We start from the raw sequence: 27,899 nt of genomic DNA, 5'->3' as shown, positions 1-27,899 counted from the left end.
CCAACTTCAGATGTGCTATGATTCTGCCCGGTTTTGTCAGGCATAAAGTATCTGAGTCTTGGATACTCTGCCAAGTGAATGTTTCATTTACTCAACATGAAATGTGTCCTCTGTGGAAGTTGGTAGTGACTTGTAGGTAATGCTTTTGTATTATCAAAACTTCTATTTAATTCAGTATTAGACCATTTGACTGTTATTTTTGCAAAAATTTTGGGTGTTGGTGAAGTGCTTTAGCTTGTTTACAAGTAACTGGAAGTTTGTAGGCATGAAGTCAGTAACCTGAAACTTGTGTAATGGATTTTTGTCAGAACTGTCAGGGGAGCTGCAAAAATGTATAGCTAATCTATAGTAAGACTGTATATCTGTTTAATCATTATTGTCATTTAAGGACAGGATTATTTAATTTTGAAGTTGCCTTTTCCTTTTTCTCTCTTTTCCTTCTAATAGGTGCAAAATAATACAGTTTAAGGTTAATCTTTTTTCTGCATTTTCTTCCAAATTTGAATGAGATATTCATAGTTGAATCTGGGCTCATGGTGAATAATAAATTTCATTACATCCTTAATTATTAGCTTATATGAGGCAAGGTTCAAAAAAATGTTGTGCTAGTTACAGATGAATACCTCTTCAGGGAGTATACTGTTGCGTACAAGCAAGTGAATTTTATCTGTAAAAGCATAAAGAGTTAAAATGGGAATTGCTGCAAATGAGGAAATATTAATGGATAAAAAAGCATAATTTTAAGTTATGCAGAGGGTTTTTTGCTACCTATGTAGAATTTTCAGGTAAACTAAAACATGCATCTATTTTTAGTGTTTCCCAACCTCCTCATTTTTCAGGCTTCATCTTTGCTTATGATAGTAACCCTCTCTGTAGCCCTTTATGGCCCCTCTGTACTGAACTTCCTGTAGAGAATACAGTTGCAATTGCTACCAGTCTCACTTATAAACTGATATTGTTGAGAGTATGTTAGAAGGGGTGAAAAGTAGCAGTCTCCTAGAGATTCAGAGTTTACATCATCTTATTTTGGATGCTAAGCCCATAGTCTGGCTGTTGACTCTGACAGATCTCTTCAGATCACACTATCCCAAGTGGCACTGTTGTGGTTGCATGCTGATCTTGGGAAACTTTCTTTGGATTAATGGAAAACCTTTCTTTTTTCCTTTTCAGTCCTGTGTCTTGCAGATTTTGATATATTGGTTATTTTTGCTTTCTCCAGTGTTTCATTCCTAGTCCCTGTGTTGGCTGTGTGTAACTGGTGCTGGTAGATGCCTTGGGAACAAGTGGGGAGAGAGCTGAGGATTTGGGTAGTCATGTAGCAGATACCATGTGTGTGGGAGACTGGTATTGTTCATTTTGTTTAACCTGGGAAAGCTTGGATTGGCCTTTCTGTAATCAACAAATAGTTGAAAACTTGATACAGACAGTTCTGTACTGGAAAGGAAAATGGCAGAACAGGTACATCTCATCTGACTGTGCGTATGATTCCATGCCTTAGATAGTGAGGAAGAAATTCTGTTCATTTTAGATATGTGGAACAGGAAAATGTTGTTCCCTGATTTGCTATTTCCCCTGTGTGTGTTTCTGTGTGTTGGAAGAGAGAAGAAGCCTTGGTATACATATTTGTGACTTGAGTGCCAAGACATATATTTTAAATTTACCTTTTTTTTTTATTTTATGTGTGCTAACTGAATGTCAGAATTCTTGCTCAGTGAAACTATGTTTTAAGATATTTCTGTTAGGTGCTTATATACTTGAAGTACTGTTTTCAGCCAAGAAAATGTTAATCTGTTTTTCAGCTATTTATGATTCACTTATAAAGTACATCTGAAAGGATTAGCTGTTGTTTGCTTATGGTATAATTTTTCGAAAATATTGATTTCTGAATTGCAAATGCTGAATGTAAAGTACTGTGAGAAATCCTATTTTAATTGAGTTTCAATCCAATTGTGACCTTTTGGTGATAGATCTTACTGGACTTTTGATTGGAATTCACTTTTTTTCCTACTTACAAAAAATATACCTTTTTTTCTTCTTCTCCTCTCAGAATCAACGAATCCCGTCTGACATGGTGTTTCTTAGAACCTCAGAAAAAACTGGTATGTTTTGACAATTCACATTGGTTACATGATAAGTTGGTGATTGTGGTAAAATTTTATACATTGTGGCAAATTTGAAATGGATAAATAGATTGGTGGAACTTCACCTTCATCAGATTAGTGGGAGAGAGTCCGTATGTGATAAAGACATTATGCTTGGGCTGTAAACCAGGAGTAATCTTACTGTGAAAATGAGATTTGTATAGATATGTTTCTCTACATGGATGACTTTTAGGAGCTGTTTTAACAAAAGGTTTAAATATTAAAAACACTAATAATATTTAGCAAATATATGTATAAGACTGTAATTCATTGGTATGATTTGACATTATTTTAAATTATTCACAAGTGATCATTGTCTTGCAACATACATTTAAATGTCATCTGATTGTGTTTCAGTTATTAAATTGAAAAGAACTCAAATCTGAACCTACGAATATGTGTTTAAAATAACTATTTTTGGAAAAACAATTATTACAATGATCTGAACTCCTGAAATAAGTTTTTTTGGTTTTTTTAATTCAAAATAACACTACCTTTTCAGTCAGTCAAAAAAAAAGCCAAAAACTAGGAATTTTTTTGGATGAGAGAAATAAAAGTGCTACTTGTTACCTCTGTTTCTCTTCACATGATGGTAGGGGAGTACTCTTAATCTTTGAGAAACAAATATCTGCTTTATAGGAACCCTATAAATTATAGCTGTTTTGTAAAGTTTAGAAATTGCTACTGGATACCCCTGTGTATAACTCAAATGAGTTTTCCTCCTTTATATTACCATTTCTCTTCAGATCCTGAAGAACTGTCTGGCATTTGTCAGACAGCACTAAATTTCACAAAGCTAATAGCTGTGATATTGGTAAGCCCTGTATTTGTGGCACATAGTATTTCATTGTGGCACTGGAGTTCTATGATATATTTCAGATAAAAGCCTAAATTTGTAGACATCATTTGAAAGAGAAGACAAAAATATTTCTGATAGCCTATGGAACTCTGGTGGAGCTATATATTAGCTAAAAGAAGAAATTACTGTAATGTTAATGCTGATTACATGCAGTGATCATCTATAACTGGCCTGGAGTGACAAAGTCTCCTAGTGGTCTTATATGAGCTCCATTTTTGTTAACCAGCCTCTGGTTCAGGATACATGGGCTTTTCTTTTTATTCTCTCTCAGAACAACAATCTATTAAAAAACCTAGTTTTCTATTAACAAGTAACAGGTTAACTAGTTTTATTGGTGTTACACATTTAAAAACAAAACAAGAAAACAAAACCACACAAAAATAATTTCCTAAATTTCAAGCATATGGCAGTAATTGTTTTTTGACTAAAGATTGAACACTTACATCTGTAATTGTTTCTTCCTGATGTTGCAGTTTTGACTGATTTATGCTTTAATTTATAGTTGAAACTTTTAAGTACTTTGTGTAATAGTTTTTGCATGGTTTTATGTTCTATATGTAATTTTATCTTCTGTGTAATAAAGCAGTTTCACTATAGCTTCTTACTATAAATCTGTAAAGAGTAAAGTGGAGAGTTTGAACTAATCTCAAAATCCAAACCTCCCTGTGAGCTTCTTTTGGGGTCAAGTACAATTTTCCAACTTCAATATTTACATTTACATATTAATGTAGTCTGCAACACTGCAATATCCTACATCATCACTCAAAAAAGAAGCAATTTGAGTTATAAATGGGCAGTTTACAAAGTTCATCCAGAAACTCACCTCCACTGCAATTTTACAGTTTTCTAGGATACTTTTAGCTCTGCAGCAGCTACATTCTGGAGTATCAAGCTATTTTGATAAAAATAATTTCTTATTATGTATATTTTTTTCCTTTCTTTTTCAAATGCATTATCTTTTAGGTAGAATGATCTCTTCAAAGATCTGATGTAATAACTTGATGTCAGTTGTGCACCAGTATCTAATTTCTAGATTCCTGTGTTTATTAATCAGACTTTTATAGAAGTTGTAGTCTAAAGGCTCATATTGGTGGGACTTCTTTTGTATTCATGTGACAGTCTGTAATATTTATATTCCTTTCTTTCATGGATGGGGGCAGGTAGATGGTTATTTGTATTTGGAGTTAGGATTACTTCCCAGAGGGATGGAGCAGGTGGAAATCACTCCTCAAATATGAATTCTTTCCTGCTGTCTGACTCCCTATATAATGTTTCCAAAAGATTTTCATTTACTGCTGTCTGACTCCCTATATAACAGAAGGTTTCTAAAATATTTTCATTTATTCCAAAATAAATAAAAACAATTTAAAAAAATTAAACATTAAATACTTGGGGAGTAATATGTATTTTGGAGTTCTATGTGTTTGGAAAGGTAGGATGGGATGATTTACAGCTGAATCTTGATTTTGCTCATCATATGTGGCAGAAGTGACAATCAATTTGGATGATTTGTCCCATTTATCAGCCTTCCACCAAATAAAAGGAAATGTTTCTACTGAGCTGGCTGCAAAAGATGGTTTAAAAATTATTTTCATTTTCTGTATAAGCAGGCAGCATGCCAAAAACAACTGACTACCTTAGTGTAAAGCTGCTATGCAAATGTATGCAAGATCTCTGTTACACCAACACAAAACTCCCATGTTGAAATTAAACTAGATCTTAAGTGGCCCTTAACAAAACTCTCAGGATAATTTTTAATTTGTTTGGTACGTTCTCTGCATTTCAGTTGTCTATATGTCATCTCAATCATAAATCAAAGGCTAGACAGGGCATTCCAGTTTTCATCATATAGCTTTATAATTGTCCACTTTCGACTGAAGTGTGTGTTAATAACTTCATTATGGGAGTACCACAGATACTGTGTGTGTAGAACACAATAAAAAAATTCAGAGATTAACTCTTTCCTTCTCTGGGCTGCAGTCCTTGTGCACCATATTGGCTGTACCTTGGTGCAGTGACTGGCTTCTGATCCAGGTCAGGCATTCCTATGCTAACACATGCTCTGACATGAGCTGGGTCTGGTCCTTCCTGAAAATCTAATGCATGTGTTTGTAAGACTTGGTGTTTCTGGAATGTTTTTACACTTTTTACTTTCAAATGTGAAATTCTGAGAGGAATGCAAACTTTAAGGGTGACTACAAGGTGTCAGAAAAGAATGAATGAAACTTACTTTTTTCCAGGCAAGCTTTTTATTTACATGCCTCTAATAACTTCAGGTTCTTATTATTTCATGGTGAAAAGCTGGCAAATGGCAGTGGCTGGTTCTGAGCTAAGCAAACATTGATTTTAGCTATCAATTTTTGCTAGATCCTAGAGCAGATGACTGTTGGAGCTGGCAGCTTAGCTTTTCTTTTGTTCATATGGCTCTTTCATCCTCTTGTTTCACAAAAACTTGGGGAACTTCCTAATTTTGACATCATTGCTCTGTCATACTTGGTTGGAATCGGCTACAAGTCAAAAGTTATTGGGAGAAAGGTGGCATGGCAGAAGAGCATTGTACATGGCATTAGGGCTAAAGGAACTGATTGCCTATGTCTGCAGCTGGAATAGGATAAAGGGGTAAAAAAGTAAAAAAGGGGTAAAATGATTCAGGTCTTGTGATATGCTCCTAGACACTAGGACTGCAAAGAATTGTTTCTAGTCTGTACAACTGCTAACTGCTTAGGCCTATGACAGACTAATCACAGTGCTGGTAGGATACTGACTGTCCTTAGTAGCCTTTTACACGAGTAAGAACTACTTAATCTTCTTTATTGTTCCTGAGGTCCTGTTTGTCACAGATAATGCTTTGTGATGGTCTGAAGACCAGAGCTGGGTTTTCTTTTCAGCCGTTTCTGGTGAAACTGGACTTCCAAAGGGTGAAATAGTTTTCCTGGTCTGCTTCAGCTTTCCTAACCATGGTATTTGAACCTAGCATGTCTTCTGCATGGAGTTACATTTTTTGGTAGACACTTGATTCTGTGTAGATTAGCAGCCACTACTTCTAGAAAAGTAGTGCTTTTTTCAAGAGAAAGAGTACTGCATTACAATATTTCTCTTTTAACAAATTTGTAAAAGTTTGTAAAAAAAAAATGTATATGTAGAAGTCTGGTAAAATAAAGTCACAAATTTATTTTAATACCTGAGCTACTGTAGATTTCTCAATAGCTACTAAATTGACAAAAGAGGTTTTTTTTGTTTTGTTTTGTTTTTTAATTGCAGAGGTGATGCTCTGTAGAGCGCAACTTCCGGTGGCTCATCAGTTCCACTGCTGTCGAGCATAGTCTCATGCAAAGGTTTTTATCATAAACCAATTTTGGTTCTGTTTGTTCTTAAATCCAGTACATAATAATTTACTGGTGTGGACATTGTAAAACACTGTCCACCACTACAGCTGTGCAATGCAAGCAGTAAGGAACTGGAAAATAATTAAAAATTTTTCACAATCCATTGTTGAGAATCTTTAATTCTTGGCTAGGTAATGCAAGTTGCACAGTTGCTACATCTGGTATTTTTCAGGCCACTCTTACATTGTTCTGGTGCTTGCTCAGCAGCCCATTTCTCCAGCCTGTCAAAGTCCCCCTAAACATTTCCCATTGCATAAATCAGCGTTTTGAATTCCACTTATGAAACTATTTAAAAATCGTATTTACTCAGGCATAAAATACTAGTAGCAAACATGTTTATACTTTTCAGAAGTGCAGCAAAAAGAGCAATCTCCCTTGCATTAAAATTTGTAGTTAAGAGTTTTCAGGATTATTTACTTGTAATTACTTTAACAACAATGGTATAAGTAAAATATGGGAATAAAACAGGAAAATAATTTTTATTTTGAGGCTTTGCAGCAATTTGTTTCTCTAGCAATATAACTCTCAGATTTAATTTTTATTTTAAATGCTAACCATTTAACTGGCATAAACTCTGCAATGCGAGTACAGGCTTAAATAATCATTCATGCAAGTTGATTTTCTGTTGGAAGGTGCTATGAATTAACCAGTAAAGGCATACTCCAGAATCTACCATCTCAAACAAAGTCTGCTCATTAAGAAGTCTTTTTGAAAATTATGAGTTTGATGAATTCTGATACATCAGAGTCAGATGATGGGTTCTTAAGCATTTCTGTGCAAAAAGAGAGCATTGTACCACCAAATATGTTTTACTTGTTTAAAATAGCTAGTTTTGTAGGTCTTAGAAAGAAAATATTAGTCAAATATTTATGTCAAAGAATGAAACTCCAAACTCGCTGCAAGGAAGAATATAATAAAGGTGATGCTAGTAATATCTGTTTATCCTGGACAGTTAGGAGTAAATATTCTACAAATAACTTATTTTTCTGGGCCCCAGTCTGTTCTGGAACTTCAGATATTTGAAAATCAAACCACAGGAGAAAATGTCAGTTTGGAATTCTGTTGTGCAGCTGATGTCACTTTTTATTTCTTCATAAAACCAGCTACTGCAGAATAATAAGGCTGCAGGAGTTGCATTTGTCACACATTCTGGAATTTTCTATTATGTTTAGAAAACAAGTGTTGTAAAACCTACCTGTCTGGAAACTAAAATGCTTTGAAAATCTATTGCTATAGAGAATGATAAATGACTAGAGTTAAGTTTTGCACATACGGCCAGATAAAAGTTTATCTTCAGGGCATGAGTAGCTGCCAACAATCTGTCCAAACTACTTTAATCTGCTTCTCTACTTCAGTTCCTATTCTGTTTTTAGCATTTGATTTAACTCAGGCTTGAAATGTTTTGGTATCTGCTTTAAGCCACTGAGTACTGGTGATTTGATGTGATCAGCTACTTGTTTAAGGTGTAGTCAGATAATATGAATGTTATGTGGTGGAAGGAGGTGGTCTCAGCAGACATTAGTCTCCCAATAATATTCTACTCTCTTAGAACTATAAAATTACGTGGTAAAATATTTTTAGAAGACATGATAATATATACAATTCCCTAATTATTTTATTTTCTTTTCTGTGCATATTTGTTAGACTAGTACAATCCATGTGTTTTATTAGATTTGCAGCAAAATAAGCATTAACAAAGAAATATTTTTGGGTTTTTCTGTATTTAAAAAAAAAAAAAGAAGACTAATAAGAGTCGAGAAGATTGATGTGTAAGGGGACCGTGTATTGTGTTAGGCATAAATTAGCCCCTTATTTGTCATTGATAATGCATTTTCCTAGAAATTTGAGGGGATTTGTTGGCTTGGCTTGGGTAGCAGTCTGAATGTCTCAAAATCCCAAGCAATTCCCCCTGTTTGGGAAACAATGTAGAGAAACTGAAGGTGAGAATCATCAAAGCAGATCCCAGAGGCAGGGCAAGTAAGGCAAAAAAAAAGTGTATATTAAGAACTGATAGACTTGTTGGTATGTTGGTAAGTTTGAAAATAAAAAGCCAAAATTACTCTTGCTAAAGTAGGGTTCAAAAATTCCTTGTCTAGAAGTTTATAATATGTTGTCTGTAAAGTATCTGTAAAGTCCAGTGTTAAATCTTCATAGTTGGGTCTGTTGTTTCTTCCCAGTTAGCAGTAAACAGTAAAGGAAAATTTGCTTTTCTCTGCTGAACTTTTAACTAAAAATTTATCCTCTTGTTTTTCACATGCCTGTTGTAACCTGATGGCTTTGTCAACTCCTTTGACTTGTACTTTTCTGTGTTTAAGCTTTGTGTGATAACAAGGCTTTTTGTTACTGCTCCCCCTAATTTAGTTAATGGAATGTCCTTCAAGTTGATTATAATTGCTGCTGTTAAAATCTTGGAGGCAAAACATGTTCTCAGTGGATACTGATATATTTTACCATACGAAATGCTCCTTAAGTCTTCTATAAGCACTCTTCTTTGAGATGTATAAATATTTTTTGTGTTACTGGTCTTTAGAAATACGTAAGTGCATAAGAGAGGTTGATGGGGACAGTGAGTTCTACTGTGCTGCCAAAGCTTTCAAATGATGGAGCTGTTTAGTTAGTATTAGTCTTTTATCTGAAAAGTGAGAATTTGTTCAGTGTTCTAAGCATTGTCTATGGCAGACTTTTTGATTTAGTCATTACTCTGAAGATGTAAATAATGCACACCAACTTTTTTCTGTATCAAAGGAGATTTTCTGTTTCAAAAGGGTTTCTGCAAAAAGAGATTTGCTAGTATGCATCAGAACAATAATGGAACAAAGTGGTGCATCAAATTTTTATTAAATGGGAAAGATTGATGGTTTTGAGTATCCTTGTGTATATCTCAAAATAATATAAATCAGTAGCTAAAATTTGAGAATGTGAATACAAATGTAGACTTTTTTTTAAACTTGGAACATTGTTTGCTATATCTGAAAATTCCATAATGTTTTAATAGAGATAAAAATTCTTAAAGCGTACTGAATCAATACTGCAATTCAAAAAAGATGCAGTGTGATCAAGCTTGGATTAAAAAACGTCTGAGTTCTTGTCAATAAGGAACTGTGATGAGTTTAAGGGTATCATATTGACTGTGTATTAATACGTGGTATCCTATAAGACCATCTGCTGATTGTTTAGAATGTAAATGAAACTGTTCATGGATCCAGTGACTGATGGCTTAAATTCCAATTAATCAATTGCTTCATCAGTTTCTTAATTCAGATCAAATATCTCGAGTACACACAGTTCTTCCCCGGTCTTGAGAGAAATGAATGCTTTTGAACTAATTTAATCAGTCTTCTATAAATGTGCATACTCTGGAATGGTGATGTACCTTAAATGTTTAAGGTGTTTCAGATGTCTTGTGGTTTTGTTCCTCCTTAGAAGCCATCATAATTGAAAACTTCTCATTAGAGTAGTAAATGAAACTCTTTACTCCAATATGTCATCTTGGTGCTGCTATTCACCTTGTCATCAGTTTAAAATTTTCATGTACATAGTCACTTAAGTAATATAAATGATTTAAAAATTAAGTTGTTTGTAAATGATCTGGTGTAAATTGTACAAAGTCAAAGTCTGCTTTTGTTTTGCTAGCTACGTTCTAGTAACCCATCTATATCAATGTTTTTCACATAAAGCAGGAAGGCTGGTAATATTGCCAAAAAATATAAAGCTGTTTATGACACTGCAGTTCCACATGCCCTGTTTCCCACTGACCCATCAATTAATTCATCAACACTTGACACAAGCTCTTCACTCTGACACTTATACCAGTTGATCTTAATTTGATTGCTGTTAAAACCTTCCTTTCCTGACAACTGTTGTCAATTATACAAAATAAAATCAAGTATTCATAAGTAGGCTGTAATAGGATATAGGCAGACAGATTTAATAATTCAGTTTTACTGAGGCTTGAAAGGCATTAGTTGTACTGTTGTTCTCATTTGTAAAAAATTCATTGGATACAGCTCTGGAGAAAGAAGGCAGACATAATTTTATTTATTTAGATTTGACAGAGAAGCCCAGACATGTAGTGATGGTTTAGCATGATCTCTGTTTAAGAATAACTGGCAGGAATTCTTATCAGTTACGTATTACAGAAAGTAAATGTAATTTACTTTTATGATTTTTTTTTTTTTTTTACTAATTTAAGTGCACACAGTTGCTTTTTGACAATATCTGTAATGGAGTGTGGAATTCAATCCTGCATTTATGCAGAAAAAACAATACCTTTTCAAGACTGGGGTGCCTGGTTTTAATATGCTTGTAAAATATGCATATTCCTGTACATCTGCTATATGCAACTAAATAATAGTTGCTTCCCTCTGATGCATCTTTCTTACAGTATAACATTAAAATGTGTGCTGTGGCATATTTGAATTATTCCTATAAGTTCGCTTTAGTGCTTATTGGCAAGTCAACTTTTTCAGCTTGGCGATAATTGGCAAAAAATTTGCAACGAGAAATCTGTTAACTTTAATTTTTTTTTACAGAACATTAAATATAGTTTTCAGAACTCTTGTGTTGATTAACTTCTTATACACTATTCTTTACTACGTACACTAACGTTTGTAACAAATACCATGTGTGGATTGACTGGTAAGACTCTGTGCATTTGAATGTACTTGTGAAATCTAAAAAATAGAAATATTTTAAAAAATAATTTCACTTGTAAAATGCTGATTAAATAGGTATAGCCAATGACAAGATCTGTTCAAAGTTATTGCTCAAACCAAGAGCAGAAAAAGTGAAGGATAGAAGTGTGGAACTCCTTTTATAATGTGTCATTTGCTTTGTTGCTTTTTAATGCTAGTCAGAATAAATTATTCCTTAACAGGGTTTTTTTTTTTTTTCCATGAATTGAGAATCATCTTGTGTGTCATCTCATGACTTACAACTGCTTTCTCAGACCCTCTTCCAGACCAGGAGTTGGGAAATGAAAATTAAGTTTGGATACAGGAAAAGTTGGATAGTTTGGTTTGTTATGTCAAGAAAACTATCTTTATTTTTCATGTTGCTATTTGTCAAGAAACAGGGCCAGTCCTGGAAAGCAAGTATTAGCATATTTTAGCTTTAAGTGCAGTAATTTCACGAGTACAAGCCGCACCATTTTGACTAAAATTTTGCTCCCACACCGGAAATGCAGCTTACACCCAGGAGTGGCTAATATGTGAATAATTTTCTGGCATTTCCAACCCCGGAAGTGGAAACTGAGGTGCCAAGTCAAGCACCTGGCAGTAAAACCCGGCATTGTGCGATTGTTACAAATTGGTTACTCTGTTGCGCCACGGGGGCAGCTCCCTGCAGGCAGCATGGGGCGGGGAGAGGTGGGCAAGCTCCCTCCCTCAGGCAGCCCAGCCCAGGGGAGAGATGGGAGGCCCTGTGCTGCCATCCCCGCAGCTCGGGGGGAGGCGGGGGGCTCCTGTCCCCGCCTGCCGCTGCCCCGTGGGAGCGGGGGGACTCCTTCCCCTCCTGCTGCTGCCACTGTGGGTGCCGGCGGGCTCCGTCCCTGGCTGCCGCCGCGGCACAGTGCCGGGCTGGAGTGAGCGAGCCCAGCGGCAGCGGCAGCCGGCTCCAAGCGGCCCTGCCGAGCGGCAGCACCGAGCTGGGCCACCTGTCCCCGTCGGCAGCCCTGAGCGGGCCGAGCCCTCACAGCCCAAGCCGAGCCAGTAAACCCCCTCCCCCGATCCCACGATTCTGTTACTATTTGGCAACTTTGTTGCACACGGGTCCTCGCTGTGAGTGACAGAGCGGCTTATAATTGGGTGCGGCTTGTGTATGGACAAAGAACGAAATGTTTGCCGACACTCGGCGATGCGGCTTATAGTCAGTGCAGCTTGTAATCGTGAAATTACTGTACTAGCGTATTTTCCAACCTTCTCTTTGTAAAAGCAAAGCCAGTAGCCTTCATGATCAAGAAGGAAGTAGGAAAGAAGCTCTGTCTTTTCATCATGCCACTCTACCTAAACTTTTTGCTTGCCATTTTCAGAGTCTGATTTGCATGTAATTTCCATGAATCAGTGCATGCATTTTGAGATACTTAGGTTCAGTTGTGCAGTCTAGGATTATTTAAGAGTATTACTGCCTAACAGTGAACATTAGTTCGTACTTTTATAATTGGTAGGATATTCTGTGTCTGGTTATTTAAGGGCACTGTTAGGCTGCTAAGGAAAGTGTACAACCAAACAGTTTGCCTAAAGCATCTATGAAAGAAAAATGTCTGTGATATGCATATATATAAAAATGTGTATGTGACAGGAGATGCTACAAGTAACACAGTTTTGATTCTGCAGCAAACGAAATCAGCTTTTCTAGGGCAGTGAAGATTTTCTTTCCACACATATTTCAAATATTAAATCTCATTGTAATTAAGATAATATGTTTTCTTTTTTTTATTACAGCTTTCCATAAAAATCAAGTGATGCAATTTTACATAGAATAAGTTATTTTCTTGTTTGGAAGTAATTGGTCTTAGTGTCAATACTGCTATTTTGGGTTTCTTGTGTTAAGTACACTTGCTGTAAAAACTACTTGTTAAACAGGCTGAATATTAAGCTAATTGTTCTAAGGAGAAATCATCCATGTTTATTCTTAACAGAACCAACAACATTTCCAAATCAAATAGAACAGGAACAAATAATTTAATTAATACACAGCAAATTTTCTTTCCTGAGTTACTTTCTCAATAAACCCGCAACTTAAAATACATTTAAGAATATATGTCACATCTCAAGTGATAACTTGTTTTCGGAAACCTATTCTAAAAACTGTATTTAATATTCTGGAGTACATATATAAAAATAAAATGGAAGTGCTTGATAGTAGCGTAAGTTCGTACACTTTACTATAATTTCAGGAATTTAAAGATAGCTGCATATAAAGAAATTAATACATAAAATGTGATTAGCAAGTTTGGTAGTATAAAGAAACTAGATTAGGCTATCTGATGATGATGTATTAAGAGAAAGCTTATTATATAAATGTGTTATACTTGATTAAGAAGCTTCCCTTTCTGGTTTGGGGAAGGATTTTTTTTTCCTGCACATTTCTTTTAGGGTGAAAATATAACCAACTTTTTCATCTCTATTTCAAAACATCATAAAAGCTACTAAAGTAAACTTTATTTTTCTTCAATATTCTGTTAGCACCCAAAATAGCTTTAAAAATATATTTTTTTATCCATAATATCTCAAAAAACATAGGTAAGTCTGTTAATAATTCTCAATGTGTAATTATCAACGTATCCTTAAAATGTGAAGTTACATAGTTATTTCAATTTCTTAAAATTATTTTCATATTGAGGTGCATTTTTTCCACAGAAAAGCAACCTTAGGGTAAATTCTGGGCAGAAATCAAATAATTGAGCTCTTGCTAAACCACCAAAACAGAATTGTAGTCCCAGGACTTTTCTAAGCATTCAAGTTTCAAAGTTTCAACTGAAACGGTTTAAAAAACCAGTTTGTTTGCTACTTGGGCAGCACCTTGTATGTGCATGCTCTCTGTTGATTCCTGCCTGTCTTCAACTGATTAGACTAAATGAATATTACATACTTGTAAATTAGTTTAAATGTGCTCATGAAGTTTGTACCACTTTTGGAAAATGCTTAAGCTATTTAGGTCCAGTGTAATTTCCTTGAATCAACCTTAAATTCTAATTCAGATAATTCCAAAATTTTCACTTGAATGATGGAAATAAGTCAGATGTTCACAATGTACAACTTTGTCTGCTAATTTTAACTGTCTAGTTAAGGGAAATGAGCATCTGAGTGCTTCACTTTATAAAGTAAAAGTTTTAATTTTGTAGTTTCTCATTTACAGTAATTTCACGACTATAAGGCGCACCCTTTTGACTAAAATTTTGGACTGAACCCGGAAGCGTGCCTTATAGTCCGGTGCACCTTATATATGGACAAAGTTGCGAAATTTTCCAACACGGAAGTGGGAGCTGCGAGGGGGGGCGGCGCCACAGGAGCGCCGAGCTGCGCAGGGCGGGGGGCAGGGAGCCAGTGGCCCCGGCCCCGCAGGAGTGGGGAGGGGAGGCAGGGAGCCAGTGGCCCCAGCCCAGCAGGAGCCCCAGCCCGGCTGGAGCGGCGAGGGGCGGCTGGGAGCCACCAGCCTGGCAGGAGCGGGGAGGGGAGTCAGGGAGCCGGTGGTCCCGGCCCGGCAGGAGTGGCCGGCCCAGCAGGAGTGGCGCGTGGGGAGGGAGGCAGGCGGCCCCAGCCGCCACACAGGGTGGGAGGAGAGGGAGGGAGGAAGCCGGTGGCCACCCCGAGCCAACTTGGAAGTGTGAGCTGCAGCCGCACCACGGCAACCCTGAGCTGCCCCGGACCGTGGGGAGCCCCTGTTACTAATTCGTTACTTTGTTGCACGTGGCACAGCTCCTTGCTGCAAAAAAAATAGTGTGCCTTATAGTCCGGTGCGCCTTATATAATGTACAAAGTTGTGAAATTTGCTGACTCTCGGAGGTGCACCTTGTAATCCGGTGTGCCTTATAGTCGTGATGTTACCGTACATGTAGCCTTATGAAAATTTTTCATGTTCAGGGCAGTGTGTAATTTTTCATTTTTAGATTTTTCTTTTTGTAAACAGCTACTTTTGACTGGTAAATACTTAAAATACTTAATCACATTTCCTTAAATGCCTCCTTTTCAAAAGCAGCATAAACTTTAAAAAATATTTCATTCTTTGTGTGCTATAAAATAGTTCAAGAGTTATTTCTGTATTCAGAAGGAGTTTCAACTCCTGGCATATATAGAAGATTTGGGGATTTCTTTTTTTTTTTTTTTCTGGAAAGTCATATTCAGGTTAGAAATATAAGATACTTTTAACAGTGTCCTAAAGCATTCTGCTGAAGTATGTAACACAATTTTTACAACATTTTTTGGGTGAGTTTTTTGGTTTTAATTTTGTGGTTGGAGGAGGACGGTGCTTAAAATGCTTCCAATGCTTTCAAGCATTTTAAAATGGAAAAATGAAAATACTTATTTTTTCAAAAGACATTGATTTTTAGAAGTTGTATGTACTGCCAAGTCAAATACTTCTCAAAGGTAAAGTATGCGTGATTTCCACACAATACACAGTGGGAAATATTTAGTTTTACAAAAATGCAAGGTTTTTGATGGGGTTGAAGAGTCATTTTTATACTGTCTAATTACATATTTAATCCTTCATGTTTATACCTTAGTTAAGCCAGGTTACCTTACAGAATACAGTAGTTTCACGAATACAAGCCGCACGGATTATAAGCCGCACCCCCGGTGCCTCGACAATGTTGCTGTCTTTGTCAATAGATAAGCCGCACCCCGAATATTAGCCGCACTTTCGTTCGTCGCGAGAATCCGTGCGCAGCTTTCACAAATTGGCCAATTAGTAAGAGGATCGCGGCATAGCGGGCTTTACTGGCTCGGGGCGGGGCCAGGCAGGCTCGGCCCGCTCATGGTTGCCGACGGGGCTGGGTGGCCCAGCTCAGCGCCACGGCTCGGCGGGGCTGGCCGGGTGGTGCTGCCGCCGCCGCCGGGCTCGCTGGCCCCCCTCTCCCGTCAGCACCGCCCCGCTGCCGCGTTCGCTCGCCCGGCTGGCAGGGCTGCCGCCGCCGGGCTCGCCGTCCGCCCCGCTGCCGCTTTCGCTCGCCCCGCGCCGCGCCTCGCGAGCGCCGCGCCCGCCCCGCGCCGCGCCCGCCCCGCGGCGCTTTCGCGGCTCGCGGCGGCGCGCTCGCGGTTCGCGGCGGCGCGCTCGCGGTTCGCGGCTCGCGGTTCGCGGCTCGCGGTTCGCGGCTCGCGGCGGCGCTTTCGTGGCTCGCGGTCGCGGCTCGCGGCGGCGCTTTCGCGGCTCGCGGTTCGCGGCTCGCGGCGGCGCTTTCGCGAGCGGCGCTTTCGCGAGCGGCGGCGCTTTCGCTCGCCCCGCCGGCAGGGCTGCCGCCGCCGCCACCACGCTCGCCGGCCGCCCCCTCCCGTCTGCACCGCCGCCGTGTTTCCTCGCCCTGGCCGGCACTGCAGGCCCCCGCACCGCCGGGCTCCCCCACGCTGCTGGCCCCGATTATGCTGGGCTTCCCCCGCTGCCAGGCAGCCCCACCCGCCGGCCTTCCTGCTTCTGCCATGCTCCCCTGCACTGCTAGCCCCAGTTCTCCCGGGCTCCCCCGCCCTGCTGGCCCGGGCTCTGCCGCCCCCCCTGCCCCGCCCTGCTGGCTCAGGCTCTGCCGCCCGCCCCCGACACTGCTGGCCCCGCCTCTGCCAGGCTTTCCCACCTCTGCCGGGGCCGGCCGGGCTCCAGCTTGGCTTGGGGCTGCCGCGGGCTCTCACTTCCGTGTTGGCAGCTTTTAGAATTTTGTTAATAGATTAGCCGCCCCGGAATATTAGCCACACTTCCGGGTTTCCACCAAAATTTTGGTCAAATTGGTGCGGCTTGTATTCGTGAAATTACTGTAGTTAAAATTACTTAGTCAAATCTACTGCAATATTGGAAGTGCAGAAGAGGCTTGTATTGTTTCGGTTTTGCTTTTGTGATTACTGTTGAAAGCTGACTTGGCAGAAAGAGGTCCTCTTTTCTGGATAAAAGGGAAACAGGCTATGAGATAAGTTATTGATGAAATTAACTGCTGAAGTGAAGAGGAAATGCAGCTGGCCAATACATGTCATAGTGTGAGCTCTATTAAATGAATATATGTGCAGTCAACCATTCACAGCAGCCACACTGGTCTTGAACTGCATTGATCTATAGTATAATTCTAAATGAAATTGATGCAAGAGAGCAACCATTGACAGCAAGGGTAAAGAGAACCATGAAATGTCTTGTACAGGAAAAGTATGATGGAGAGTTGGCTTGTCTATGCCATGGATAGAAAGTGCAGTGATACTGTGGTGTTTCTAGGTGTTCCTAGGTACTTCACACTCTTCATTATAATGCAGTGGATGTCACTGACTATTCAAAAAGTGCTTTATAGTATTTTACTCTTAGAAGAAAATCCATAAAGAATTCTGTTAAGAATTTAAAGCCAGCTTTTCAAGAACTTCAGACAGAGCTTTGCAGCTTGAATCTCTGAGCTTTGGGTGAAATTTAGCTATGATAATTTTCTGAGAGCTGTCTCAATTAATGTTTACAATGCACTTAATATAAATAGAGCTGTTACATGAAAGCTTGTAAGATTCTTTCAAGTCTGTTGTGCAAAAACACTGCCTTTTAGTCAGGTACAATTTCAGGTGGCTTCTCTCTCAAGCATGATGTTAGCTCATCAAACTGCTTAATTTGCAGGCTTTGATGGATAAAACATTGGGTTCTATTAGACTTTGCTTACACCAGGGTCCACTTGACCTATAGAATAAACTCTCTAAATTTATGTTCACTGGTAGGTACCCTTTCCTGGCATACTGCCTTGACACATTCTAGCAGACTCTCTTCTTGTCTGTAATAAGACTCAAATCTGGATAAACTCCTTTGCAGTGTTTCCTTCCACTTAATTGCTACCACATCACTTCTAGGGGTAAAACTGCTTTGTTAGGTTTTTATTGGATTGGTTGAAATACAGGCAGAAATATGTGTGTGTTTATATACGTCTGTAAAAATTTACAAATAACTTGTAAAATCTATTCTTTGCACACCCATAGCACCCAGTAACAATAATGTATAGATTTTTTTAGCTGTAGTATAAAGGAAATTGTAATTACTACTTCAGAAATATGTCATTCTTCTCTAGCATAGCAATCATGAAGCGTTGCTGAACTTTTACCACCTTTTTAAAAGGCTTCAAGATTGATGGAATGGCAATAGATTTTCAGTGTTTGTGTGTGGTCTTTTGTGAATCTTACATTAGTAATGTATGTAATACTCCAGACTTGACAATATCCATCGAACTAGTTATAGGGGGTGAGGGTAGGCTCTGCAGTGGTCTCAGTTTTCTGTTTCTTCAATACTGGTCTTCTGTCTGTACAGCACACTGATTCTGTTCTGTGTATATCAGTGTGTATCTTGAGTTTCCCTCATATCTTAAGTACTTTGCATGTGTTGACAGATTTCTTTAGTCTTGGATTGCTGATACTTGCAGATGATTCAAAAATATTTCTTTTAAGTATAATACTTTCAAATTCACATTGTTTTGAATGCTGTCCATGTTAAAGACTTTTTTTTTCTCTCAGAATGTTTGAAAACCTATTTAGATATTTTGAAGAAACGCATAAAATAGACGTTACCTTCATTTATAAACAGACATATTGTTAATTTAATTGGAAAAAATGTTGCAATTGTGTGATATCTAACACATTCCTGGAAGGGAGCACACAGACTCTCCAAAATACAAATAATTTTATATGTTGCATATTTATTTTTAAAAATGGTTGTAATTTGTGTTGTTTTCACTCCTCTGCATGTTTTTATCCAAACTGAATTTTTAAAATAATAGTTTAATGTCTCTTTTTAATTTCAAGGTTCTTGTTTCATTCGAACTGACCAGCTGGATGGAGAAACAGACTGGAAACTGAAGGTTGCTGTGAGTTGCACACAAAGATTGCCAGCTTTAGGGGTAAGCATACTGTTTGCTTTTAAGTTATCTTCTATTTGTGCATTTATATATGTTATCCAAAAGATTGTTACAGTTACTGTAAGTTTTGAAAAATACCTGTTACCGGGACCTTAGTTTTTACAATAAAAAAGACACAGATATTCCACTGGATGCTGAACAAGAAGTTGGTTACACAAATATTCCTGGTTTTGCATTGAGTAGAAACTGAGTCAGAACTTGATTTGTATCTTTCAACCTAGTGGTTCTCATTGTCTGCACAGAGATAGGTTCACACTCTCCAGAAGCAAGTCCAGTTGCAGTGTTTTCAACCAAGTGTTAGACTGCAAGTGCAAATTATTCTTGTTGCTGGAACCATTGCTTTAATCACTTACTTGTGAGCTTGGGAAAGAATAGTCTGCTCCTGGAAGGTGAACTGCTTTTTGTTGTCAACATTCAGGTCTGACTAGGTGCAATGTGCAGGTTCTTGCAAGCAGAGCTCTCTAAGAACCTCCTGAATGTGGGTTTTTTTGAGTGTATACATGTGTTGTGTCACGCGTAAATCTAAAATCATGAAAAGGGACACAGGTGTGTGTGTGTATACATATCCGAAATAGACGCATATCTAAAGAAGCAAATGTGAAATTGTATAAATGTTTCCTTTACAAGAAGCTGAATTGTTTCCCTTGTACTGGGAAAACTTTCTGCTATACCGGCAAGTTGGCTTGGTATTGGGAAACCTCCTTTGAAAACATACTCAAGTGACAAGCTTGTGAAAATTTACCTCTACAGCGTTTCTGGTGTTTTGACACTAAATCTTTTAGGTGTTTTATTTAAGGCAAATATACCTTAAGAAACCTGTTTATATTCCATCTCAATAGCCAAAGTATTAGATTATCTGCCAGATCTTAGCAGGACTTCTGCAGTAACACTTACAGAAATAGTTGCTGCCACAGTGATGTTAGCAAAAAGAAAAAGTTTTCTCCTGTGTTCATAGTCTCTGAGTACTGGCTTGACAAGTAACAGGAGAAGAAAGAAGTAGTTACATTGCAATTGCACTTTAGAGTATTGAGAACAAAGTTTGAAACTAAAGGTTGGTCATGCCAGACAGAGATGCCAAGTCAGGCTTCAAGTCGTGAGTTCTGGTGCAAGAACATACAGTAATTTCACGACTATAAGGCGCACCCTTTTGACTAAAATTTTCCCTGGAACCCGGAAGTGCGCCTTACAGTCCGGTGCGCCTTATCTGATGGACAAAGTTCAAAAAAATTGCCTACACGGAAGTGAGAGCTGCGAGCCACCGGGGGAGCCGGCAGGGCCATGGCTGCCAGGTGGAGGTGGGGCGGAGCAGGGGCGGGCACGCCCCGGCCCTGTGGAGGCGGAGCCGCCCCTCCAGAGGCACGCCCCGGCCCTGTGGAGGCGGAGCCGCCCCTCCAGAGGCACGCCCCGGCCCCGTGCAGGTGGGATGGCCCCTCTAGAAGCACCCCCCGGCCCCGTGCAAGCGGAGCCGCCCCTCCACAGGCACCCCCCGGCCCCGTGGAGGCGGAGCCGCCCCTCCACAGGCACCCTCCAGCCCCGTGGAGGCGGAGCCGCCCCTCCAAAGGCACCCACTGGCCCCGTGGAGGCGGAGCCGTCCCTCCAGAGGCACTCCCCAGCCCCGTGCAAGCGGGACGGCCCCTCTAGAGGCACCCCCCGGCCCCGTGCAAGCGGGACGGCCCCTCCACAAGCACCCCCCGGCCCCGTGCAAGCGGGACGGCCCCTCTAGAGGCACCCCCCGGCCCCGTGCAAGCGGGATGGCCCCTCCACAAGCACCCCCCGGCCCCGTGCAAGCGGGACGGCCCCTCTAGAGGCACCCCCCGACCCCGTGCAAGCGGGACGGCCCCTCTAGAGGCACCCCCCGGCCCCGTGCAAGCGGGACGGCCCCTCCACAAGCACCCCCCGGCCCTGTGGAGGCGGAACCGTCCCTCCAGAGGCACCCCCCAGCCCCGTGCAAGCGGGACGGCCCCTCCAGAGGCACGCCCGGGCCCCGTGCAGGCGAAGCCGCGCGTCCAGAGGCACCCCCTGGCCCCGTGCAGGCGGAGCCGCCCCTCCACAGGCACCCCCTGGCCCCCTGGAGGCGGAGCCGCCCCTCCACAGGCACCCCCTGGCCCCGTGCAGGCAGCACGGAGGGGCGGCGGCCATAGCCCGGCCCCGGAGAGGCGGCACGGAGGGGCGGCGGCCATAGCCCGGCCCCGGAGAGGCGGCACGGAGGGGCGGCGGCCATAGCCCGGCCCCGGAGAGGCGGCATGGAGGGGTGGCGGCCATAGCCCGGCCCCGGAGAGGCGGCACGGAGGGGTGGCGGCCATGCCCCGGCCCCGCCGGATGCAGGCGGGCCTGGGGCCCCGCGGCACCGCCCCTGCCAGGTACAGGCGGGCCCGGGGGCCAATGACTGCCGGGTTGAGGCGGGGCCTCGGCCAGCAACCGCGCGGAGGGAGCTGGGGGCGGAGCCTCGCTGCAAAAAAAAAGTGCGCCCTATAGTCCGGTGCGCCTTATCTGATCTACAAAGTTGCGAATTTTGCCAACTCCCAGCGGGTGCGCCTTATAGTCCGGTGCGCCTTATGGTTGTGAAATTACTGTACTTTAACAAATACTCTAAAACCTGAATTTGAATTTAGTATTTGTAATAATGCTTCTCCTGTAGTTTTTAACATTTAATCAAGGCCTTCTCTTGTTTTCTCATTAAAAGAAAATCATATACAAATTTCAGATACGTGCAATGTGTTTGACTAAAATACAGTCAACTTTCTATCTTGCTTTAATGTTTTCTTTTATTTTGTTTAGTTGTACTTTTCCAACAGTTACTCCTGTGTTCAACTTAGTTGCTATGTTTTGTCCTTTTTTTTTTTTCTTGGAAACATCACTGACTGCAGTTGCAAATTCTGTGCAAAGCATGGGCTCAGAGTTTTATTTGTTGGTTATAACTTTGATATTCTGAGCTTAGAAGTTTTGGTGTACTGAGGCTGATGAAATCTGGAGTAAGTTACAATGCAAAGGTTTTCTGCCTTATCCTTTGGAAAAAAAAATAACCTTTTGCATTAACTTTTTTTTTTCCTCCTAAAAAATCCAAATTTTTATCTTTCTCTTCTTGTTAGGAAGAAAGCATGGAATTACCTTTCTAGCTTTCTTGTTAGGTAGAGCATGACATTTTTGTATTGCAATTTTTATTATACTATGTTCTTTGTTTAAAAAAATGAAAAATCAATTATCAATAGACTTGACAAAGCATTAGGCATCTCTGGAGAAAATGCAAAATTATGGTTAAATCTGTGCAGTGTGATTTGGAGAACTAAATGATTGTACTTTTTTAGACTAGTAAATCAGAATTGGTTGAAGTTGGCATGTCTGCATTTGAATGGTAGGACATGCAACCTCATCTTCCAGCAGATGTGAAGGTTCACTTAAGGTGGTGGTTGTTTTGGGTGTGAAGAGGAGGGAAGGCAAGATATCGCCAAAAAATTATTTGTGGATCTTGGACATGATATAGAGGAGTGGGACACAATACAGAGGAGTGAACTGTACAATATAGTAACCATTTCTTCCTTAGTTTTTTCCACTTAGGGCTGTTAACCTCCTCTAACTCATCTGGGCTTCTTAGAAGATCTTGATACTCTCCCTCTTGAGCTGTAGGTGATAACCTGAGTTGTACTATAAGTGCAGTTAATCAGGAGCTGCTTCCACTTAACACCTTTCTTGGCTGCCAGCACCACATGAAAGCCATAAGCAGTTGCTGTGCCTCTGCCCTTTCTCACACCACTCAGGTATTGGTGCTTGCCAGGTGCTAGACAAGGCTTTGGGCTGACGTTTTGGGGTGTTACCAGATGGATCACATTACTTCAGCCAGCCTCTGCCCACTGTGGCCTGAGGGACTCATCACACATCCCTACCACAGTGGCTGTGCCACAGGGGCTTCTCCACATGTTTGTGATGTACTTTCAAAGCTGAGACTTATGGTTCATACTTCCATATTAAAATATATATTTTTAATAATTAAAAAATGTAATTTATGCAAGCTGAGCATAAAATAGATTATAAACAGCTAGATTTGTGTTGGATAGAATAAACTCTCCATAATTGTCAGTCATTTTGAATTCTTCAGTTGTAAAAACATAACCAGTAAGTTTGGAAAAAACCTCTAAGATTGTTGAATCCGGTAAACAGCTCACTGTGTTCAAGTGTACAGTTCACTGTACCCAAGTGCCACATCCACATGCCTTCCAAACACTTTCAGGGATGGTGGTTCCACCACTTCCCTGGACAACCTCTTCCAATGCCTGACCACCCTTCTTGTGATGAAATTTATTGTAAGGTCTAATCTAAACCTTCCCTGGAGCAACTTGGGGCCATTTCCTCTCCTCCTGTCACTTATTACCTGGGAAAAGAGACCAAGCCCCACCTCACTACAACCCCCTTTCAGGTAGGAAAGTGAGTATCTTGTGTTGGCATGAGCTGTCAGCCGTGTCACCAGAGCAGCACTGTAATTCTACCCACTGTGACACCCAGAACAAACAAACCTGCAGACCTTCAGAGCTTTTCTTAAAGAACAGATGACACCACCAAGACAATCGGTACAGATTTTGTTGTCTTTCTAAAGCACTTAATGTGATCAGAGAATTAAAATTTCAGAAGTCACTTAATGATGCCTAGGCAGCAAATATGGTAACACCTAGGTTAGGTTTCTTGCAGTTTCATAGTTATAGGTGGGACGGTTCTGGCAATACATGAGTTCTGAGGCATTCTTCTCTAGCTTGTGTGATCAGCTGTATTTATTAACAGCAATGAGGTCACTGTAATTTTCAATAAATGGTGACTTGCTGATTTATATCAGAAGATCCATACGGCAGTAAACAATACCATTTACATTTAATTAGTTTTATTGAACCAAAGGCAATTTTATTTGCAATGAACTACATGTTATGATTAAGAATGTATTTTAATGATCTTTAAGTAAGGTGAACAAATGTTGCCCTTGACCTAATTGAGAAGGTTTTTCTGTGTTATTGATAACTGTGGGGATTTTTAAATTGTGAAATGCAAAAGAGAACATTTTCATTATAGTACCATCACAAAGTCATTTTCTGACTTGCAATGTAGAAGAATGAAATGCATTCTTCTCAAATATTATTTTAAAATATAAGATAATTAAATGCATAACAATTTCTTCAGAAAAACTCACCTACTGTTATAGAAGAGTATTTTTTTTTACTTGAGATTCAAGTCTTTCATGTAGTTTTTTTTAATCTAGAACTGTTACAATCCCCATGCAATCATGTTTTTTTGTCTTGAGTAAGAAAATAACTGAGGTCATTTGACCTTATTGCATCCTTAAAGTGATGTAATTTTAGATGTAGAATACTGTTTCTGTTGAAGGTATCAGTAGAACTATTTGGCTTCAGTGAATAAGCAGTTCGGTGTATTAGTATGAAAATAAATCTTTACTGAAGCTGAGTTTCACAAATCCCCCATTAGTTAAATCATTAATAAAAAGTAGTGGCCTTTTCTAAAAATAATAGAATCAAATCATTTATTTAAGGTTATTTCCCTTTCCCCTGCTTTTATATTTACATGTACTGTTGCTTACAAGTCTTGATGTCTCCTTGTTAAAGTCACTCTTGTGATTTCTTTCAAGACATTGAGAGGAGAAATGCACAGCTTTCATACTAAAGAAAACCAGCATTTGGTTAAGAAACATCTTTGTATTACAGTAATCTTTGCTGGTTGTTGAATGGAGTTCATAGGAAATTTGTCTTCTGTATCATTCTTTTTTTCTTTACCTTGTATTATAAAACTGCCATGTTTTGTTGGCCTGAGAATGGTATCCATTTGGAGTACAGAACACTTGACTACAGAAAATAAGAATCTTTAAGTCTTTTCTTTGCCCTAATAGTGAAAAAAAGTACTTCAGAAATCAACTGAGCACAGGTAATAGGCTTTTATGTCTTTTTGCTACTCATGAATGAAATGCCAATTGGCTAAAACCCAAGATTGCCCACGGAGCATAGGTTTTTTAAATTTTTCAAAAAAACCCCGTGCACTTCTGGGATACTATGCCAGTTCTAGCTTGTTGCATTTCAGAGTAATGGCAATAATGTGCATATCTCAGTTTTTCATGAAGATAAATAAGTTTGTTTCATAGTTGAAATTCAAAAAGGAAGAAAAGAAAAACACAAATTTAGGTGTTAAATCAGAAATACAAAAGGGAGCAAAAACATAAAAAGACGCCAGAGGATTATGGTAGATAGAAATTTTTATCTTTGAAATGTAACAAAGAAGGAGATCATGGTAGGAAAAAAATAGAAAGATTAGAAACAAGGAGAATATATCACTGTACGAGTGCCAATTCCCTTTAAAAAGGCGGATATTTCTTCTTTCTTTTAATTTTGCTTCCCACTAAGGCATTCTTTGAAAAGAGAGAATTTGACGCATTTCAGTAGCAGTTTTTATTGTGTATAGGAGCATGTGTGTGGTATTAGTTTCCTTCTGTGTTATCCACTACTGAAAGACTCTTTATTTTTACTTGCATAATAAAGCACATAATAGCTTAGATGAGCTAAATTGTAGGTGATAACAGATTGGAGAGAAGTGAATGATGAAGATATAGGACACCACGTGTGTATTAGTTTCATATGAATTATTTCTTGTGAACCCGTTGAAAGTAGGTTGGAAGAACAAGGGTGCAATGAGTGAACTTCATGTGATAGACTTCAGTAAATGTCTAGTGGTTTAAGATAAAGATAAGTTGTGAGATTCAGTGTTCAGATTTCATTCATGTTCTCAAAAGCTTATGAAATATAAAGTGTGTGTTTTTTGCAAGCTGTGAGAGATTTTTTATCTGAAGAATATAAACACAATTCATTATTTATAGAGCTACACATTTTTAAACTTAAGTCACACATATTTCATAAATGTACTTTAGATTTTACGAAAACATTCATTTTGATAAGGAAGAGGAAAATTATAGTGATATTCATCAATCTAGCCATTTTATTGGAGAAACTAAAGGATAGAAATGCTGGGCTTTAGGACATTAACATGGGTAGACAATTGCACTTAATTGCAGTTTTACTGTTCAAATTGTGAAACATTGCATTCAAAATTATGGGAAAAAATAATGGCCTACTTTTAAAAGTAGCATTTGAGCCAAGGTATGGTTATATGTCTATGAAAGAGGCTGTAAAATTAATTCTGCTTTGGAAGGCAGCACATTCTAGCTAGCATGAACAGGGTGTTGTACCCATGTAATTTGGTCCCCAGAGATGGTGTTTGATTAGCCTTCTGCAAGATTCATCTAGTAATAAGGGATGGAGACAACCCAGATAATTAGGTGCTACATAGAGTGGGAAGGTGTACAGCCTTGCGTTTGATTAGAGGTTAGAATTCTTAGATCAACTGGGACTTGGTATCAAGCATCTGCTCCTCCCCAGAGTAGAAATTGGATTGTTGTGTATCCATGCATGAATGCTCAACTCCTTTTGAAATCCCTTTGCTGCTGTTGGTCATGACCATCTAAAAAGCACCAAAAAGTTTGCTTTTGAGATTGAAAAATTCCTTTTTATCAGGGTTTTAGTCTGCAGTATTTTTTTTTGTGGAAGGTGGATGTTTTAGAACAATTATTTAATGTAATAATTATTTCAGAATTTTGAGGTGAACCTCCCTGGGCCTCTAGGGACAACTCTTAAGATCTAACAGTCATCAGATTTATCAGATTTTTTTTTTCTTTTGTTTATACTATACTGCCATCTGTTTCTAGAGGCTGCTACTGTACTGTCTTAGGAGTTTCCTATTCTTCTTAGTTTTAGAGTAGGAACATTTGTGGGTTATTTGCTGTCATGAGTAGTAGTACCACATATATTAGACCAAATTTTATCAGACTACTTTTGATGTATCCCTGAATTTAAACATTTGAGTAATCCTGTTGATGTGGTCAGGCTTTCCTAAAGCTAATAGGGTTTTCTCATGGGGTTTTCACAGAGGTGCTAGAGTATTCAAGAGAACTCAAATCCATTTTGTTGTTTCCTCTTGTACTCAGTTGGTTTGTCCTTGCTGGAAAAGTGGGGGGTTTTTTCCAGTTTCATTTTAAAAACCCAACCAATGAAAAAAACAACCCTTCTGCCTCTTCTAATTTATTTTGAAAAGGAAAAATACCTGGAAAATATTTGAAGATTACACTATTAATAATTAAAATGGGGCTGTCAAAAGAAAATAAGTTAGATAAAATATCTAACTCGTAGATATCAACGTGAAATGGATTACTCTACAGAAGATTGTACTGGAAAAAACACAATGTTTCTTAGTTGGGTAAGAGTTGTGTGAGTTTAGTTTAGGGTGGGTTGGTGGGGGTCATAAACTGGAATCTTTACCAGATTTTCAAAATAAAGGATTATATTTAAGTTTAAGTAATAGTAAGTACATTATTCTGTTTTACAGGATCTGTTTTCAATCAATGCATATGTTTATGCTCAGAAGCCACAGCTTGATATCCACAGTTTTGAGGGTACCTTCACACGGGTAAGTAGTCCATGTAAATACAGGTTCTACTTCCCTCTTTAATACCTCAGTCCTACACGTAGTGTCAACATTGTATCAGATCTTTCCTTGTCTTTACAGCAGTGTTTTTTCCTGTGATCTTACCGTGGCAATACTTCATATAAAAGATACCCTGTTAAACATGTATTGCAGAAAACTAATGCATAAGGAAAAATTCTGAAAAAATCAGAATTGAGAAGTTGAATATGTTGGTTGACATCACTTTAATCTTTCTATGTGAAACTCTTGGAGTACAGTATATTTTGTTTCCAGGTATCTGATGTATTGTTCATATATGTCAAAAACTGACAAGTTGAATAATAACAGTAGCCTGAGACAACACATCTGCTAGTTTATGTGCAATAAAATTGTTCCTTGTTTAACAGCATTTGTGCTGTTCTTCAAAAGTTCAATTTTCTCAGAAA

General features: G+C 39.3%; 1 protein-coding gene across 2 annotated transcripts in view; it reads left to right on the top strand.

Annotated features, from left to right (window-relative positions):
- ATP9B (ATPase phospholipid transporting 9B (putative)) overlaps positions 1 to 27,899 on the top strand; it is a 172,500-nt gene that overhangs the window by 53,664 nt on the left and 90,937 nt on the right. For both annotated transcript variants that reach the window (XM_033052712.1, XM_033052723.2), the window contains exons 7-9: positions 2,048 to 2,099; positions 18,842 to 18,936; positions 27,376 to 27,456. In XM_033052712.1, the coding sequence (XP_032908603.1) occupies positions 2,048 to 2,099; positions 18,842 to 18,936; positions 27,376 to 27,456 (228 nt within the window). The remainder of the gene's footprint in view (positions 1 to 2,047; positions 2,100 to 18,841; positions 18,937 to 27,375; positions 27,457 to 27,899) is intronic.

Source organism: Catharus ustulatus, chromosome 1 (genome assembly GCF_009819885.2).
Source record: "Catharus ustulatus isolate bCatUst1 chromosome 1, bCatUst1.pri.v2, whole genome shotgun sequence".
Taxonomy (NCBI): domain Eukaryota; kingdom Metazoa; phylum Chordata; class Aves; order Passeriformes; family Turdidae; genus Catharus; species Catharus ustulatus.
This window is presented reverse-complemented; position numbering and strand designations above follow the sequence as displayed.